General features: G+C 37.2%; 1 protein-coding gene across 3 annotated transcripts in view; it reads right to left on the bottom strand.

Moving 5' to 3' along the window:
• Nucleotides 1–18236, bottom strand: part of MASTL (microtubule associated serine/threonine kinase like) — a 31588-nt gene that overhangs the window by 6422 nt on the left and 6930 nt on the right. For all 3 annotated transcript variants that reach the window (XM_069458814.1, XM_069458812.1, XM_069458813.1), the window contains exons 3-9: nt 17602–17741; nt 15869–15957; nt 13027–13133; nt 12645–12795; nt 8504–8676; nt 4717–5835; nt 3323–3464 (exon numbers count right to left, since the gene is read on the bottom strand). In XM_069458814.1, the coding sequence (XP_069314915.1) occupies nt 3323–3464; nt 4717–5835; nt 8504–8676; nt 12645–12795; nt 13027–13133; nt 15869–15957; nt 17602–17741 (1921 nt within the window). The remainder of the gene's footprint in view (nt 1–3322; nt 3465–4716; nt 5836–8503; nt 8677–12644; nt 12796–13026; nt 13134–15868; nt 15958–17601; nt 17742–18236) is intronic.

The raw sequence follows: 18236 nt of genomic DNA on the forward strand, positions 1-18236 counted from the left end.
ACTGTACCCTAAGTTAGAGATATGCAAATTATAATATAGGAAATGAGCTAGCAAATCTGTGGCTTAGCAAAAGAGGCATTATATAAAAATCAGTTAAGTGCTCATAGGAACTTACTTTGGCTAATTGAGAAAGGGGAATTTTTTTTTTTTTTTAATAGGGTCTTGCTCTGTCACCGGGGCTAGAGTGCAGTGGCGTCATCATAGCTCACTGCAACCTCAAACTCCTGGGTTCAAGCAGTCCTCCAACCTTAGCCTCCCAAGTAGCTGGGACTATAGGTGCACGCCATCACGCCTGGCTAATTTTTCTTTTTCTTTTCTTTTTTTTTTGTAGAGATGGGGTCTCACTCTTTCTCAGGCTGGTCTGGAACTCCTAGCCTCAAGCAACACTCCCCCTCAGCCTCCCGGAGTGCTAGGATTATAGGTGTGACCCACCACGCCAGCCAAAAGAGGGAATATTAAATGTGTTCAATTCCAATATTGTACAGATTATTAACAATAGTTACTCAGGGCTTCCAAGGAATTTGCGAGTGCTATGTAGAAGGCAAAAAACACACTGTGCTCTTCAGAAATTTTCTTAATCTTTTGTAGTGGAGATAAATACAACAATAATTATAACACAGTCAGAATGGCGTTAAGTTTTAAACAATTTCTAATAAGATATAGACGGGAATAATTCTTAGCAGTTGATCAAGGGATGTTTTATAGAAGAGGTGACATTTGAACTGATGAGGAGAGGAGAAGAAATTTGACTGGAGGATGCTTGAAGACTGGCTTTGCTCCACTAAGGCAAAACACATGTACAAAATAAAGACCTGAAAATTAAATGTATTTCATTAATAAATGGAATGGAAACATAAGACATATAAAGAGATTGTTGGCCAGGCATGGTGGCTGACACCTGTAATCCCAGCACTTTGGGAGGCTGAGGTGGGAGGATCGCTTGAGGTCAGGACTTTGGGATAAGCCTGGGCAACATAAGGAGACCCCATCCCTACAAAAATAAATAAATAAAGAGATTCTTTGAGAGATGAGGCTGGTGTGAGAACTGATAGCCAAAAATGTCATGATCAGTAATTTGGATTTCAGTTAGCAGCTACGAGGGAGTAGCCACTGTCATATTTTGAAGAGGGAGGCAGAATGAAACATGTTACCGTTTAGGAAGAAAAATCTGGTGGCAATGATTATTGAAAATAGAATGGAGGCCGGGCGCGGTGGCTCACGCCTGTAATCCTAGCACTCTGGGAGGCCGAGGTGGGCGGATCGTTTGAGCTCAGGAGTTCGAGACCAGCCTGAGCAAGAGCGAGACCCCATCTCTACTAAAAATAGAAAGAAATTATATGGACAGCTAAAAATATATATAGAAAAAATTAGCCGGGCATGGTGGTGCATGCCTGTAGTCCCAGCTACTCGGGAGGCTGAGGCAGTAGGATCGCTTGAGCCCAGGAGTTTGAGGTTGCTGTGAGCTAGGCTGATGCCACGGCACTCACTCTAGCCCGGGCAACAGAGTGAGACTCTGTCTCAAAAAAAAAAAAAGAAAATAGAATGGAGTTGAAGAGACCAGATAGAAGGCCATTAAAATAATGAAAGAGAAAGATGAGGTCTTACAGAGACCAGAGACAAGAAAAGGAGGGGGGCAATGCTGCAGGGATCTTATTAGCTGGATGTAGGGACAACTGTGTCACCATGAAGATGGTGGAACTGAGATAGGGAACAGAGGAAGAGCAAGCTGGACAACAAGTCCAGTTTTGATACAAAACATCTGAAATGCTAAGTAGAATACTGAGAAAACTCACTAATATTAACAGAATACTGGGTAGGCAGATTGGCCGTGTATCTGCTGCCTAGAGGAAGTCAGGATTAGAAACAGAGATTTTGGGAATCCTCAACTTGGAGGTGACAACCGAAGTCATGGGAGTGATGACATGAACAGAGAGCATGTGTAGGAAAGAGGGTCAAGGGCAGAATCTCGAAGAACTATATTTAGAAGAGACAAGGAAGGAACTGAGGAGCAGCAAAAGAAGTCAGAGGAATAGACTTAGATTTGACAATAAGGACGTCCTTGGTGCCCATTAAGAACTATTTCAGTCAAAGAGTAGAGGTAACGGTCAGATTGCCAGAGCAAAAATAATCAGGCAAAGAAAAGAGGCAACCTTTGAGAAGTTTGGCATGGGGGGAAGACAAGGGTGGAAACTTATTTTCGGGTTGAGGATAAAAGCCAGCAAAGAAAGAAAAACAGAAGAAGGGGTGTGAGAGGTAGGATGGGCAGGATGAAACTGATGATCATGAAAAAAGCCCAGAGAAAAAGGAGTGAGTAACGTCCGTATGTAGGAGGGGTTCATATCATGAATTGAATTGTGCCCCCTCCCAACAAAAAGGTATGTTGAAGTCCACAACCCCCATACCTCAGAAGGTGACTTAGTTGGAAGTAGGGTTGTTGCAAATGTAATTAATTAGGTTAAGATGAAGACACACTGGAGTAGGGCGGGTCCCTAATCCAATATGACTGGTGTCCCTATAAGAAGTCAGTCACGTAACGGTGGAGACACAGGGAGAACAACAGCAAGTCGAGAACAAGAAAGACAGCAGCAAACCAACAGCGAGACCAGGCAAGGAAGGATTCCCCCCCAGGTTTCAGAGGGAGCGTGGCCCTGCCCACCCTTGACTTTGGACTTCTGCCTTCCACAACTATGAGGTAATGAAGTTTTGTTTTGAGCCACCTAATTTGTGGCTCTTAGTTATGGCATCCACAGGAAATGAATGCAGTTCATTTCAGAATGTGGGAAGGGAAAATTTTTCAGAGACAGAAAGGGAACAAAAGAAGATAGGTGAAAATGCCATCTTGTAATTCTTTCCTTACATTCCGTTTCGAAGGATGGTTCATTTCGAGTTTGACCCTTCTGGTGGGAAGATAAGTGAGAATAAGTTCGAAACAGCAATAGGCTTCTGCAAACTGAACGGAAGTTTAGGCCCAACAGTGTAGTGCTGAACCCAAACTATTACAGACCTGAAGAAACAATTAGAACAAAGATAATACACGGGGTACGGGGCAGGGGGCTTCTCTGGATCATTGAGGCTGAACCAGACAGCAAAGGACAAGTGGCTGCATGTCCTTCAGTCTTTTATATTCAGAGACTAGATAGCCCCGGCCATTTCTATTTTCTTTTCCTACCATGAATGCTATACACATGAGAAAAGAATACTGCATGAGTTGATTTTCTTTTCCCTTAGGTAATGTTCATACCAAAGAAACGTAAGACGTTTTACCTCAAAAGATAATGTAGCCACACATAACACTGTAAAAACTCCAGACGCGCTGCCTTACCGTGGGCCCTGCCTAGTAACAGCTCAGGAGCGAGGTAGTCGGGGGTTCCCAGGATTCGCCCATCATCAGCGGGGGCTGCCCCTCTTCTCACGCTCTTTGGAGTTCGGTATGGAGTGCCTGGCTTGATCTGACCTGGGGTGTGCTAATTCAAGAAGAGTTTAAGAGACAACGAATACTTTAATTCCTTTACAATGAACAGCAATGCTAAAACAAGCAAACAAAGCTAGATCACAGGCTGGTAGGCATAAAAGGTGTACTCAAATCCTTGATCAGTTTTGAAAATGGACTCATAACTAGTTATAACTATGAAAAAGTCCTTATGGCCAATGAAGTTTAATAGCTTAGATAGCATTGATTATTTCAATAAGATCTGGGTATGTACGAAACAATGAACAAATGTGCAAGTAAAATGTCTCGATAGCATGGATTAATATAAGCTTAAGAACAGCCACTCGGCAGGCTATGTCTGATAAATGATTGATTAGCATAATATGTAAGATAGAACTAAATAACAATAACCCCTTAAACTAAATGGTATTTAAAAGTTTTTAGGATTATCTGTTGTTTCACAACAGGGGGACGGGTACCATTATCCCCTATAGACAGCTGGAAAAACAGGGTCTGAGGTTAGGGGACTTCCAAGTCCCTTAGTAAGTCCTTGATAGAAAACCCAAGTCTCATAACCTAAATCCAGGGTTTACACTTTACATATTATAAGGTCTCTCCAAAGGAAGAAAAAAAATGAAACTTTGGGTTGGTAAAGGTTTAGAAAATAAAAACAAGAGTTGAAATGTATATTTTTCAACTTTTTTTTCTTTTTTGAGATAGTCTCGCTACGTCACCCTGGGTAGAGTGCAATAGTGTCATCATAGCTCACTGCAACCCCACGCTCCTGGGCTCAAGCCATCCTCCTGCCTCAGCCTCCCCGAGTAGCTGGGACTACAGGCGTGTGCCATGACACCCAGCTAATTTTACTATTTTTTTTTTTTTTTTTTTTTAGTAGAGACAAGGGTTTCGCCCAGCCTCAACTTTTTTTCTAAAAAGAAAAGAGATTATCTAAACATGTCCTTAAAAGGCAGTAAGGTAGAGTGGACTTTAATTTTGTATCTCATCGTATCGCTAGATCAAGTGACAATATGTGACTGTATTTTCTTCAAAAAGTATATAGAGCTACACAAATATTATAGAAGGCAGCATTGTAGTTAAAAATAATAAATATAATTACTATCAGCTTTACCTTTCTGCACGAAAACTTCCAACAATCCACAGATTCTCAACAAAGAGAACAAAACTATATGATTACTACCACATAGTCTAGGTGAGAGGCAAATGTCTGTCTTCATAGTTCACTTCCCAGAATCCAAAGAACAAGGTATTAGAAAGTTACGATATACCTGATACAGCATATAGGATCTTCTTTTCTGAGTAGGGGTGATGGCCATGGGATACGAGCCACTGTAAGCACATGAAATCTCCATTGCATCTAAAGAAGTAATGTTCATTTTGGATGGTTCTGAGTTATGGGATGCATTAATATGACTGTTGAAACTTCGAAAAGCTACAGCATTTCTTTTAGAGCTTAACGTTTTCAATACCACCAAAGAAGGAGCTAACATTTTTTGGTTACTGTCCTGAACAGAAGGGTTCTCAACACCTTTTGGCAAGGTATTTTCTTGGCAGCCTGCTGATACGATAATGAGATCTTCAATATTTGATTCTTCAAAGGAGAACTCTTTGATGTTTTTATCTGGATCTAAGGACTGCCTTTCTAATGGACTTTCCATTATAGAAATTCCAGGTAAAGATGAATCAGAGTTCATATGAACACTTGGAGCTCTATCATCGTCAGAACATAGAAAGCTGGAACTTAAGTAGTCCTTATTATTTTTTTCACAATCTTCATCCAGTTCACACATAAGGTTTTTTGCTATCATTAGTATAGGTAATTTTTCTGGTGTTTGCTGTTTATCAGTAAAAGAAGTGACAATGTTTTCCTTATTAGCACAGTCATTTTGTTGACTTCTATGTACTGACAGCTTAAGGTCCTGGACTTCCGCTGTTAAACCTGTACCTGGATCTTCATAACAAACCATCATTTCATTACTGTGTTTATACTCTACACAATGTTTTTTATTCTGTATAATTTTCTGACAAGGACTGGAGTCAACCAACTCAAAATTTCTTTTTAAACTTCTTTTCCCAAGGAGCTCTTCAGACATACCATCAGAATCTACAGCCCACTGATGTGACTGTCTTGTGTCAGTGGCTGTATTTATATTATTTACATCCAGTTCTCTTGCTTCCCAAGAAGCATCTCCAGAGAAGCACTTTTTAGCAAGGTTTACACAAGAGCTTCCAGCGGCAGGAATGGTGCTGCAGTCATGAATGGGAGAAAGGGCTAACTCAAGATCCTTTCTGTAGAAACTTTTGGTTTCGATGGCATTTGTAGATGTTGCACATAAATTTTCAACTGTATTCGAACTCACTGTAGAGCCCAGTGCCTCGTCACTTTCCTAAGAGGGGAAAAAATACTTTTTTCAGTTATATAAACCTGAGACTCTTTGACCTTTTAACCATCGTCCACTAAGGTAGGATGAATGACCCCATAAACTAGCATGCTACCTATTTCCACTTGCAAATGGAACAAATAGACAATAACAGAGAACTAAAAAGCAATATAAACAATTATAGTATAAGCTCATATACATTATTTTGAATGAAACACTGGTCTGAAATTTAAATCAATTATCTATAATATTTATTTTTGCACATATAGGAATAACATCCACCGGGTGTCGGGCAGATGGGACAGGGGGCGGGGGATGGGTGTATACATACATAATGAGTGTGATGTGCACCATCTGGGGGATGGATACACTTGAAGCTCTGACTAGGGGGGAGGGGCAAGGGCAATATATGTAACCTAAACATTTGTACCCCCATCATATGCTGAAATAAAAAATAAAAATAAAAAAATTTACCTATAATATTTATTTTGATAGAGTAGTACATGTTACTCAAACAGGACAAATTAATAGGCAACCTACTTAGGCAAATTTGGGGGTAAGACTACATTATGTATATATCTGCTTTGCAATAAGGGTGTACATGATTCTGTTTTGAATAGTAAAATGCACAGGGCTTGAAGTCTAGTCAATGAAAAATTATAGACCAAAAATATTGTTATTGTAAACATGCTACACTTCACACAAGTATAATAAAACCAAGCTGATAAGGATTCAGTTTAACTAATGGTAATTTATAATTATGAACCCAAAATAGTAGGAATTAAAATCCATTGTCAATAAGATGAACTGATGATGCATTAATAACAAAATGCTTTTATCGGAAACTGAATTCCAACTATCTGCAGGAGCTCACGTGCATTAACAGCTTTGTATGTAATATTGCAAACCGGTACATGGTGACCAGGATTTTTACAATCTTTCTCAAGTAGAGTGGGTCTTCAGTAAACTCTCATAGTGCCTATTTTTGATGTGTGAATATCGAACTTTCTTAACTATCATTAACTTAGGAATATACATAACAGCAAAAAGGAAATTCTTGACTTACAACTCACTGATCTGCAAGCACAGAAAATGATGCATTTGGGGATCAGTATAAGGCTTATCAGAGAGCCCCTCATGGTCAGTTATCACTCCTCTGATCGTAACTTGAGGAGCACTGGGATAATCCCACCATTGACTTGCTCAGGGGTGTAGAAGTGGGAAGAAGTAAAGCTGTATATAAAATGAAATAGTATACAATATGCTTTCTTCAATAGGAAAGAGGTGTAATAATAGTACTAGTGAAAATCTCTTTATCCTGCTGCATGTATTACCTATACTACAGACTACAAAGGGAAAAGGAAAAAAGAGTGAGAAACTCTGCCTTAACTAAAAGTTAATTTGGGCCAGGCACAGTGGCTCACGCCTGAAATCCTAGCACTCTGGGAGGCCGAGGCGGGCGGATCATTTGAGCTTGGGAGTTTGAGACCAGCCTGAACAAGAGCAAGAGCGAGACCCTGCCTCTACTAAAAATAGAAAGAAATTATATGGACAACTAAAACTATATATATATATATATATATATATAAAAATTAGCTGGGCATGGTGGTGCATGCCTGTAGTCCCAGCTACTCGGGAGGCTGAGGCAGGAGGATTGCTAGAGCCCAGGAGTTTGAGGTTGCTGTGAGCTAGGCTGACACCACAGCACTCTAGCCGGGGCAACAGAGTGAGACTCTGTCTCAAAAAAAAAAAAAAGTTAATTTGACCTTGCTCATAAAATACAAATAAATCCTATTACTAAAATTGAGAAGCAAATAGAATCCAAATTATTTTATCAAATAGAAGATTTATTCTTATTTATTTACTTTTCTGAAGAGACAGGGATCTTACTATCTTGCCCAGGCTAGATTTCAATTCCTGAGCTCAAATGATCCTCCTGCCTAAGCCTCCTGAGTAGCTGGGACTACAGGCATGCACCACTGTGCCTGGCTAAAAATGGCAGATTTATTTTTTGTGTATTAACATTATTCTAATCTTACATTATTTTATCAGTATTCTATGAAGAAGACCTTATTATAATTTTAAATTTTAGTTCCTAAAGCCTTTAATATCTATTACCTCTAATAATTTTTTAAAAAGCAAAAGCAAAATATGTAAGTTAAGTGAAATAACTTTAAGTAAATCCATTCATCTGGCAAGCAATCTCCTCAGAATAGATATTTTTAAAAGCACACTCACATTACCTTTGTGGCCTAAAAGTAATTTCTGATCTAAAAGTTACCAATCCATTAAATAAGAAACTGGTAGAAAACAGTATAGAAGGAGGTAGTATGAGTTTTAAAGTGATATAGGTTAAAAACAAAACAAAACAAAATCAACAAGCTAATGTCTATAACATGTAGGAAATTTAGATGCCTAGAAGCCAAACATTTACTATCAATTTACTACAAGAATTTCAATCAGGCAAGAACAATTTCACAACTGAATGAGAAATGAAATGTTTCAAAAGAATTTAAGAGAATGCATAGGAAAATGAGAAATTTTTGAAAATACCTTGACTGCCATACATGTAACGATTTCATTTCCTTATGGAATTTATATGAAAAGGTGTAATATTTCTATCGTTCACTTTACATACATAATTGGTTTTGGGTAAGATAAATTTCCATCGAACCTGGCAATCCTTTTCCCATTTGGGACTGCTGTGGCACTCTGATTCCACACTGGATATGAAGGTGTGGGACTGACTGCTGGCACTGGACGTGGCCAGCCTTTTCCTAGACTGGAGTAGATTAGAAGTTAGACACTTCACAGGTATTCCTGGGTTAGAGGCGAGTGTTTCAAGACCTGTTAGGAAGACAAAATGTTGAAGCTTATGTCACAGCTTTCTTAGTTCTTTGTTGACCTTGAATCTTTACAGATAATTAGGTAGAGTATTAGGTATTGCATAACAGAACTATTTCTACATAGTAAACACTATTCAGTCCTCAAGGATGGCTGCAGGTGCTTCTGGCATGTTTACCGTTATGTTTAGATACATAAAATTACAAACATAAATGCTGCTATGAAAGTTAGAACAAAATAAAATCCCATTAATATTTGTACAGTAAAAATGAGGACAAGTTGGGTGCGGTGGCTCACCCTTATAATTCTAGCACTCTGGAAGGCCAAGGCCAGAGGATGACTTGAGCTCAGGAGTTTGTGACCAGCCTGAGCAAGAGTGAAACCCCATTTCTACAAAAAAACAGAAAAATTAGCCAGGCGTGGCAGCATGCATCTGTGGTCCCAGCTACTCAGGAGGCTGAGGCAGGAGGATCGCTTGAGCCCAGGAGTTTGAGGTTGCTGTGAGCTACGCTGATGCCATGGCACTCTAGCCTGGGCAACAGAAGTGAGACTCTGTCTCAAAAAAAAAAAAAAAAAAGAATGACTAAGGAAGGTGCAATTATTTTTCCTGAAGAAAATAACATCTTCATATTTCATATTTTATCAGTCTTGTTTATCAAAGCTATGTATTTTTTTCAGCCATAGAATTTGACAGAAGAAATAGGACATTGAATTTGGAGGAAAAGGCTCACTAGACAGAGAATTATATTTGCAGTCAGGTCTTGCCTTACCCACTTACTAGTGTATAATTAAATATTGTTAAATATTAGTTTTCTCATTTGTGAAAAGGAGGCAATACTACATGTACATCCTAGGTATGCACAGATGTGTTGAGAACCGAAATCAAAATGAGGTAACATCTATGAAAACAACAAACAATGATCACCCTTCAAAGCATTATTCACATTCCTCAGATGAAGAACATGAGTTCAGAAAACTAAATTGCTGACTGTCGCTGAGTTAAAAAGGGTGAAGTCAAGTGTTGTACAAATCTAAGTCTGTCCCACTCATCTCCATTATTTGACATTTGTCTTTTGTTATATGCAAAAATATCTTTACTTCGAGTTTTAAATTTAAGCTACATCAGAAGATTTTGGAAATAAGTTTATAAAGACACACAATACTGCAGATACTACATCTTCCTTATGTAAGATTTCTATAGACCCAGTACAGTGAAATATACCCAATGATCATTCATTCTATATTATAGATAATTGGAGGATACCTCATTACCTAGACCAGGGGTGGGAAACCTTGGTGCGGCCTTCTGAGTGAATCCAAATTTTACAGAACAAATCTTTTATTTTTATTAATAGATTTTTGTTCATCTTTTATATTTTTATTTTTAAAATGAACATATATAAAATACGTTTCAATGAAATAGTCCTCCCTGATTGACTGGCACAATTAGAACATTAGTAGCCATAAGGCCTAAATTGATGGCTGCTACACTTATATTTAGTTCTAACTTCCTCAGCCTGACTGGTACCACGACCACATGAGGCTGGCTGGCGAGAGTTTAAGAGGGTTGAGTATGCCAGGGTGTTATCACCTTTTGACAACAGTGCACTGTGTATCTGTTTGAAATGGAATTTGTGAATAGCTGGACAGCTCAACAGTATTTTTTAAATCTGTCTGCCTAACAGCCCATGTCAAAGAAGACCAAGAGAATGCTGAAGGAAGAAAACAGATTTTTTAGTGAGCATTGGGAATCGCATTATTATCTTCTTCCTGCTAAAGAAAAGATGATTTTCTTGCTTTGTGATACTGTAATATCAATATTAAAGAAATTCAATGCTCATCAGCATTACAACACTCATAAGGACCACAAATATTTTAAATTAGAGGGAGAAGCGCAAAAGGTTGTATTGCAGAAATTCAAAGATGAAAAGCAAAAGCAAAGACATTTCTTTGAGGCAGCACTAAGACCTAGAAATAATGTCACTGAAGCAACTTATAAAGTAGCTTATATACGGGGAAAAAAGAGAAGCCACTCAGTGATGTAGAAATAGTACAAATAACTGCCTCTTTCAAGGAGAACCATAACTGATTAGCAGGATGGATTTGGCTTCAACTCAACAGAACAACTTCATGTAACGCTTCCAAAGGAAAATATTTATCATTCATTCCCTTTGGATGAATCAATTGATACTACTAACTAGGTACGGTTTTATACTTCATTTGGGTCATTACAGAAGACTTTCTTTCCTACAAAGAGTTACTCACTTTGGGCACTCTTGCTAACAGAACACGGGTAATAGATATCTTCAACAACTTTCAAGATAAATGTCATGAAGTTGGACTGAATTTGGTAAATTTAGTGAGCATACAGACAGGGCCCCTTCCATAACAGGAAAACATGAAGGGTTTATTGCACAGGTGAAGAAAGTATTAACAGATACAGATGCTCTCATTTCTTTTCATTGTCTCTTGCATCAGCAAAATCTCTGTGCTAAAGCTACTATTTTAAGTGACACTTTGCAATAAGTTATAAGTATTGTTAACTATATTCCTTCAAATGCAACACCGGCATCATCAATTTTGTAACATGCTAAAGTTGAACTATGAGGTATCAGTGTGGATTTGCTGTATCATTCTAAAGTGCATTGGCTATTGCAGGGACAGGTGTTAGCCAAAATTTTATCTCTGGGAGAACAAATAGTTAAATTTTATGAAGAACAGAATCAGCAATGTGAATTATTAAAAGATTTCTATAGGAATGCAGCATTTCTGTGTGATAGCCTGTCAAATCAAAATGACTTGACTATCTCTTTGCAGGATAAAATTAAGTTTATATATGATATATGGCAAAAAATCCAAGCATTTTTTAAAAAAGCTATCTTTGTTCAAAACATTTTTTCTTCAAAAGGAAATTGTGGATGAACATTTTCCCCAACTAGCAGAGGTCATTGATGAGCAGCATGATATATGTGAATCATTTGAAGAATACACAGATGTTATAAACCTAATAATTGGAGAATACAATGAAAGTTTCACTGACTTTGAGAATCATGACACCACACTCAAATTAGCATTTCAGCTTCATCTAGTTGATATCACCAGGCCTCCTAAAGAACTACAGATGGAATTGATTGCGCTCTCAGTAGATGACATTTTAAAGTCATTGTTTGATCCTAAGAAAGATGCAATGGAAATATGGAAAAATGCAGTAGAATACCCATGCCTTTCGCAACATGCCCGAAAAATGGTTTCTTGCTTTTCAACCACTTACTGCTGTGAATCTACATTCTCCTACCTAACCCAAATCAAGATACTCTTAAGGTCACAAATGACTAATACCCATTTAGAGGATCAACTGAAACTGCGGACCTCCATGCTGTAACCAAATATTCAAGAGTTTTCTAACAAAAAGCAGATAAAACAAAGTCATTAAAAACTTAGTTAACTTTAAAATTAACAAATAGTTTTCATTTTGTGAAATCATTAAGTACATAGTAGTTAGATTTTTACAAAATAATGTATATTTTAAAGTATATCTAATTGAAGTTTCTTGCATGTGGTCTTATTTGATTACAGCTAAATTACTGCAGCCTTCCAACATGAAAATTTCCCCACCCCTGACCTAGATAGACATTTCATTCTATTGACTTAAAAATCTGCTACAGTCTTATCTGAAATGCTTGGGACCAGAAGTGTTTTGGACTTCAGATTTTGAAATATTTACTTTATACTGGTTGAGAATTCCAAATCTGAAATCCAAAATGCTCCAATGAGCATTTCCTTTGAGTGTCATATTGGCACTCAAAAAGTTTTGGATTTTGGAGGATTTTGGATTTCGGATTTGGGATGCTCAACCTGCATTTGCATTTTTAAATTGTTAAATTGATGCTAGAATTTAAAATTTTGCAAAATATTTTGTTCCTCAAAGGATACACTTAATGGAATAAACTATCTTTTTTTTATATACTCACATGATTTTAGTAGTTTGCTAGAATAAGGAGTAGTGTCCTTTTCATCTATAGACATAGGACAAACAAGTCCTTGAGAAAACTGTGATGTTTCAGATAGAAGGGTTGAAAGGACGTCTGCAGAGTCTTGATTGTTTTCTGTGACTGGTGTGTTCTATTAAAAAGAGAAAAATTTTAAAAAATGCTAAAAGATTTACCTTCACAATAATACAACCTAAGTATAACATATAGACTATTATACTACCTAAGTGACAAACTGTTAAAGTAACTCCACGTGCTTGATATTTAAATCCATTTTGAACTTTTTTTTAAAGGGGATTTTAAATTTTAAGTGATAATCATGAAAAGGGCACATTATGTGAAGTTCTTCTTATCAAGTACTTACAAATCCCAAAGAGCTGATGAGAGATAACACTTGTCCTGGGGTTCTTGAGTAATCTTGTCTAGGTTTTGCCATTGATGGTGTTGTAAGGATATCCATCATATTAATATCTATGTATGCAAAAAAAGGATGTAAGTTTCTTTAAAACCTTCAAAACTGTCACTGAATAAAAATGAGTGTTATTTAACTAGCAATAAAATAATTTTTGGTAAATCAAATATTGGAAAAGCAGATGGTAAGGAATTAATAAAAACTAATATTAACTATTATTAACTCATGTTAACTAATATGCTTAAGCCTAGGTCAAAATAGCAATTTACCCAGATTATTAGCATGTTTCAGTGATATTTTAAAATAATTCAACATTGACACATAATACCGTACTATTCTACTTAGATGTCAAAAATGGTAAGACAAGTAAAATGTTATATGACATAGGACTTAAGTATACTGAAGCTGGGCACAGTGGCTCATGCCTATAAATCCCAGCACTTTTCGGGGTCCAAGGCAAAAGAATTGCTTGAGGCCAGGAGTTTGAGACCAGCCTGGGCAACATAGTGAGAACCTGTCTCTACAAAAAATTTTTAAAAACTAGCCAGGGATAGCGGCACACGCCTATACTCCCAGCTACTCAGGAGGCTGGGGCAGGAGGTCACTTGAGCCTGGAAGTTCATGGCTGCGGTGAGCTATGATCAGGCCACTGCATTCCAGCCTATGTGACAGAGCAAAACCTTGACTCTAAAAAAAAAAAAAAAGTATACTGAAAGTTTGAACTTAAATTTCATTTATCCCTCACATTGATGAAGTAATAAGAACTAATGTGCTGGGCAGGCACAGTGGCTCACATCTGTAATCCTAGTACTCTGGGAGGCTGAGGCAGTAGGATCACTTGAGGTCAGGAGTTCGAGACCAGCCTGAGAAAGAGGAAGACCCCATCTGTACCAAAAATACAAAAAATTAGGCGGGCTTGATGGCAGGCCCCTGTAGTTCCAGCTACTTGAAAGGCTGAGGCAGGAGGATCACTTGAGCCCAGAAGTTTGAGGTTGCTGTGAGCTAGGCTGATGCCACGGCAGTCTACTCAGAGCAACAGAGTGAGATGCTGTCTCAAAAAAAAAAAAATAAATAAATAAATAAAAATTAACAAAAATAAAAAAAAATTAGACCCATATGATATAAAAATGATTTAAAATCATCAATTTTATCTTAATATAAAATTTTCCTTATCGGTGATATTTTCAAATAACTTATTTGAAATCCTTTTAGTCAGACTTGTTTCATAATTCAAAAATGTTTCGATGTTAGAAAGCTGATGTGGCAAATACACTGTATATTATGGAACATCCTTAGTGGTATCTCACATAGCATCTGTAATCAGATATTACTATTTTTGCAGCAAAATGTATGAATAATCACATGAAGTAGAATTAATAAAGACTATAAATAGCCCCATATCAGCTCAGTCAGATTTCACTAAACTTAGGAAAAATCTTCAGGTATTTACAACTGTTTAAATTTTGTATTTCCAAATAAGGAATTGTAGATGTGCATATATTTTCAAATGATTATAATTCCAGAGTTTATAATTTATAAGCCCAATTTTAGGTTACTGTTCATTTATTTAAAAAATACATTTCCATCCATCTACTGTTTTTAATAGAGAATACAATATGCTTCCAAGTTGATACTCTTTATCATTTATCCATGTTTGTGTGATAAACTTAAGTAATTTCTAGTTTCTCCCTATTAGAAACAATGCTGCTACAAATCATTTTATTTATGTACATCTTGTTCCTTTTTTTTTTTTTTTTGAGACAGAGTCTCGCTTTGTTGCCCGGGCTAGAGTGAGTGCCGTGGCGTCAGCCTAGCTCACAGCAACCTCAAACTCCTGGGCTTAAGCGATCCTCCTGCCTCAGCCTCCCGAGTAGCTGGGACTACAGGCATGCGCCACCATGCCCAGCTAATTTTTTCTATATATATTTTAGTTGGCCAGATAATTTCTTTCTATTTTTTTTAGTAGAGACGGAGTCTCACTCTTGCTCAGGCTGGTCTCGAACTCCTGAGCTCAAACAATCCACCCGCCTCGGCCTCCCAGAGTGCTAGGATTACAGGCGTGAGCCACCGTGCCCGGCCATCTTGTTCTTTTGAACCACTTCCTTAGAATAAATTCTAAAACATAAGTCACTAGAAAAAAGGGAACTATAACCTTTTGTGTTTAAAAACACATTGGCAGATTTCCTCCAGGAAGCACTATGCTAATTTATAATAACCATAGAAAAACATTGTGGTTTCTTTGTAATCTTGTAACTGGATCATCAGTATTCCTTTTTTATGCCTGTTTAATAGTGTAAAATGGTTTATGTATTCTTTTTTATATTAGTATTTCTTTAATTACAGTAATAGTAGTAAAAGGAACATATTCCCACATATATGTATGTGTGAATTATGTGTTCATTTTCTTTTTACCTTTGTCGTCTTAGTGATGGCGATGTAAGTATCTGAGTAGGTTTTGAGCTATTAACCCTTCATCATGTTACATTTCATACATTTTACTGACGCTTAATTGTTAAGAACCAGTTTCAGCAGGGATAAAAGTCAGAAGAACAGAAATTATAAGTTCCTTTTTGATGATCCCAAGATCTTCAAAGACCTTTGATGATCCAAGAATAATAATTCCCGTTCATCTTTAATAGGCAAATGATACCATTATATATTTCTAGCATAATTTGGAATAACCATCAAATTTCATGTAGTGCAAACTAACAAAGAAAACAGTGTAAGTTAATGAAACGTAGCCTCTAAAATTTGTCAGACTTTTAAAAAGACACTTACCTGCTATTTTTCTTACCTCTATTCAAAGTAACTTTGGAAAGGCCAAAATCTGTCAGTTTAATATGACCCTCATTAGAAATAAGCATGTTGTCCGGTTTCAAGTCCCTGGACATACAAAAGACAAATAGTAGATAACTAAAAAAGGGCTCGTTTTGGTGTTAGAACATCCAGAAAAGAAAAAAGAGAGAGGGAAAGACTGTTAAGAGGCAAACCTTAATTATTTCCTCTAAAATAAACGGACTCACTCGTTAGTGGCTTTGAAAAATGTAGAAAACAACTCTCAAAAGGAAAACATCTTTTGTGCTGTATATTTGAATCTACAAAAAAGCTAAATGATTTAATACTAGGTTACCTTTGGCACCATTCGTTAGGTATTTTGGTAAAATAGATAAACCTCATTAGAGGCCAGGCACGGTGGCTCATGCCTGTAATCCTAGTACTCTGGGAGGCTGAGGCGGCCAGGCCAGATTGTTTGAGCTCAGGAGTTCGAGACCAGCCTGAGCAAGAGCGAGACCCTGTCTCTACTAAAAAAATAGAAAGAAATTATATGGACAGCTAAAAATATATATAGAAAAATTAGCCGGACATGGTGGTGCATGGCTGTAGTCCCAGCTACTCGGGAGGCTGAGGCAGGAGGATTGCTTGAGCCCAAGAGTTCGAGGTTGCTGTGAGCTAGGCTGACCCCACAGCACTCTAGCCGGGGAAACAGAGTGAGACTCTGTCTCAGAAAAACAAACAAACAAACAAAAAAAACCCCTCATTAGATAAAATCAACTTCAAGCCAGTTCAAAATCACATTTACCTCTAAGGAAGGTAAGATTAAGCTTGTCTTATTTTTTTTTTAGACAGAGTCTTACTCGGTCGCCCAGGGTAGAGTGCAGTGGCATCATCATAGCTCACTGAAACCTCAAATTCCTGGGCTCAAGTGATCCTCTTGTCTCAGCCTCATGAGTAACTGGGACTACAGGCATTCACTACAAAGCCTGGCTAATTTTTCTATTTTTAGTAGAGACAGGGTCTCACTCTTGCTCAGGCTGGTCTCGAGAGATTAAGCTTTAATAGAGCAGTCACTTGACTTTCTTTGCACAGAGAAAAACATTGCAAATCAGCCATGACTGCAAAATACAGTACTTTTTTGTGTGATGGTAGAAGAGTGGAAAAGGATTCAATATTCTTCACATTAAAATGCTATATTCATGTTCAAAGCAACATATTTAAAAAACACAGGGAGATGTAAGAAGTGTTAAAAGAATTTCTAGGCCGGGCGCGGTGGCTCACGCCTGTAATCCTAGCACTCTGGGAGGCCGAGGTGGGCGGATCGTTTGAGCTCAGGAGTTCGAGACCAGCCTGAGCAAGAGCGAGACCCTATCTCTACTAAAAATAGAAAGAAATTATATGGACAGCTAAAAATATATATAGAAAAAATTAGCCGGGCATGGTGGCGCATGCCTGTAGTCCCAGCTACTCGGGAGGCTGAGACAGGAGGATCGCTTGAGCTCAGCAGTTTGAGGTTGCTGTGAGCTAGGCTAACGCCACGGCATTCACTCTAGCCTGGGCAACAGAGTGAGACTCTGTCTCAAAAAAAAAAAAAAAAAAGAATTTCTAAATTCACACAAGTTACTGTTAAACTTCAGATACCCTGGAAATATGAGCATGTGGTTACTGCAAATATTTGAGACTCAAATATTTAATACATAATTTGACTACTTGTATTTTTAAGTAATAGTTTGGAGAAAAGTCAATCTTTACCTGTGAATGATTCCATGTCGATGAAGATAGTCTAGAGCCAATGCTACTTCAGAAATATATTTCACTGCCATCTCTTCATCAAAATAACCATATATATGTAGGAGAGACTTGACATCTCCACCAATAAGGTATTCCATTATCTATCAAAAAAGGAATTAAATGTCGTAAAATAAAAACAATATGATTGCTTTAAAAATACAGTATTTGGGCATTATATATTTTTAGCATGATTCTCTTAACAGAACACCTTTTCTTGCTGTCATTAGACATTATTAGGTTCAATTCATTAGACATTAATTAGGTTTGCTCATGTTGCTTTATAGTTTTTAGTTAAAAATTAAACTGGTTAGTCTTAACAAAACTTGAGACTTACAGAAAAATTAGAAGAATATCAGAATGATTTCCCATATATTCTTTATCTAGATTTGCCCATTTTTAGCATTTTAGCCACATATGGTATCTTCCTCTCCCCATATATGCATACACAATAAATTTTAATATTTATGTATGAGTATGTATATACTATAAATTATTAACATAATCAATATAAATATTATATATTTTATAGGCATGTATTTTTATTGTTTTTATTTAGACCAAACCACTTATGTTTTTAAAAAAACAATACGGAAGTG

Source organism: Eulemur rufifrons, chromosome 25 (genome assembly GCF_041146395.1).
Source record: "Eulemur rufifrons isolate Redbay chromosome 25, OSU_ERuf_1, whole genome shotgun sequence".
Lineage (NCBI taxonomy): Eukaryota > Metazoa > Chordata > Mammalia > Primates > Lemuridae > Eulemur > Eulemur rufifrons.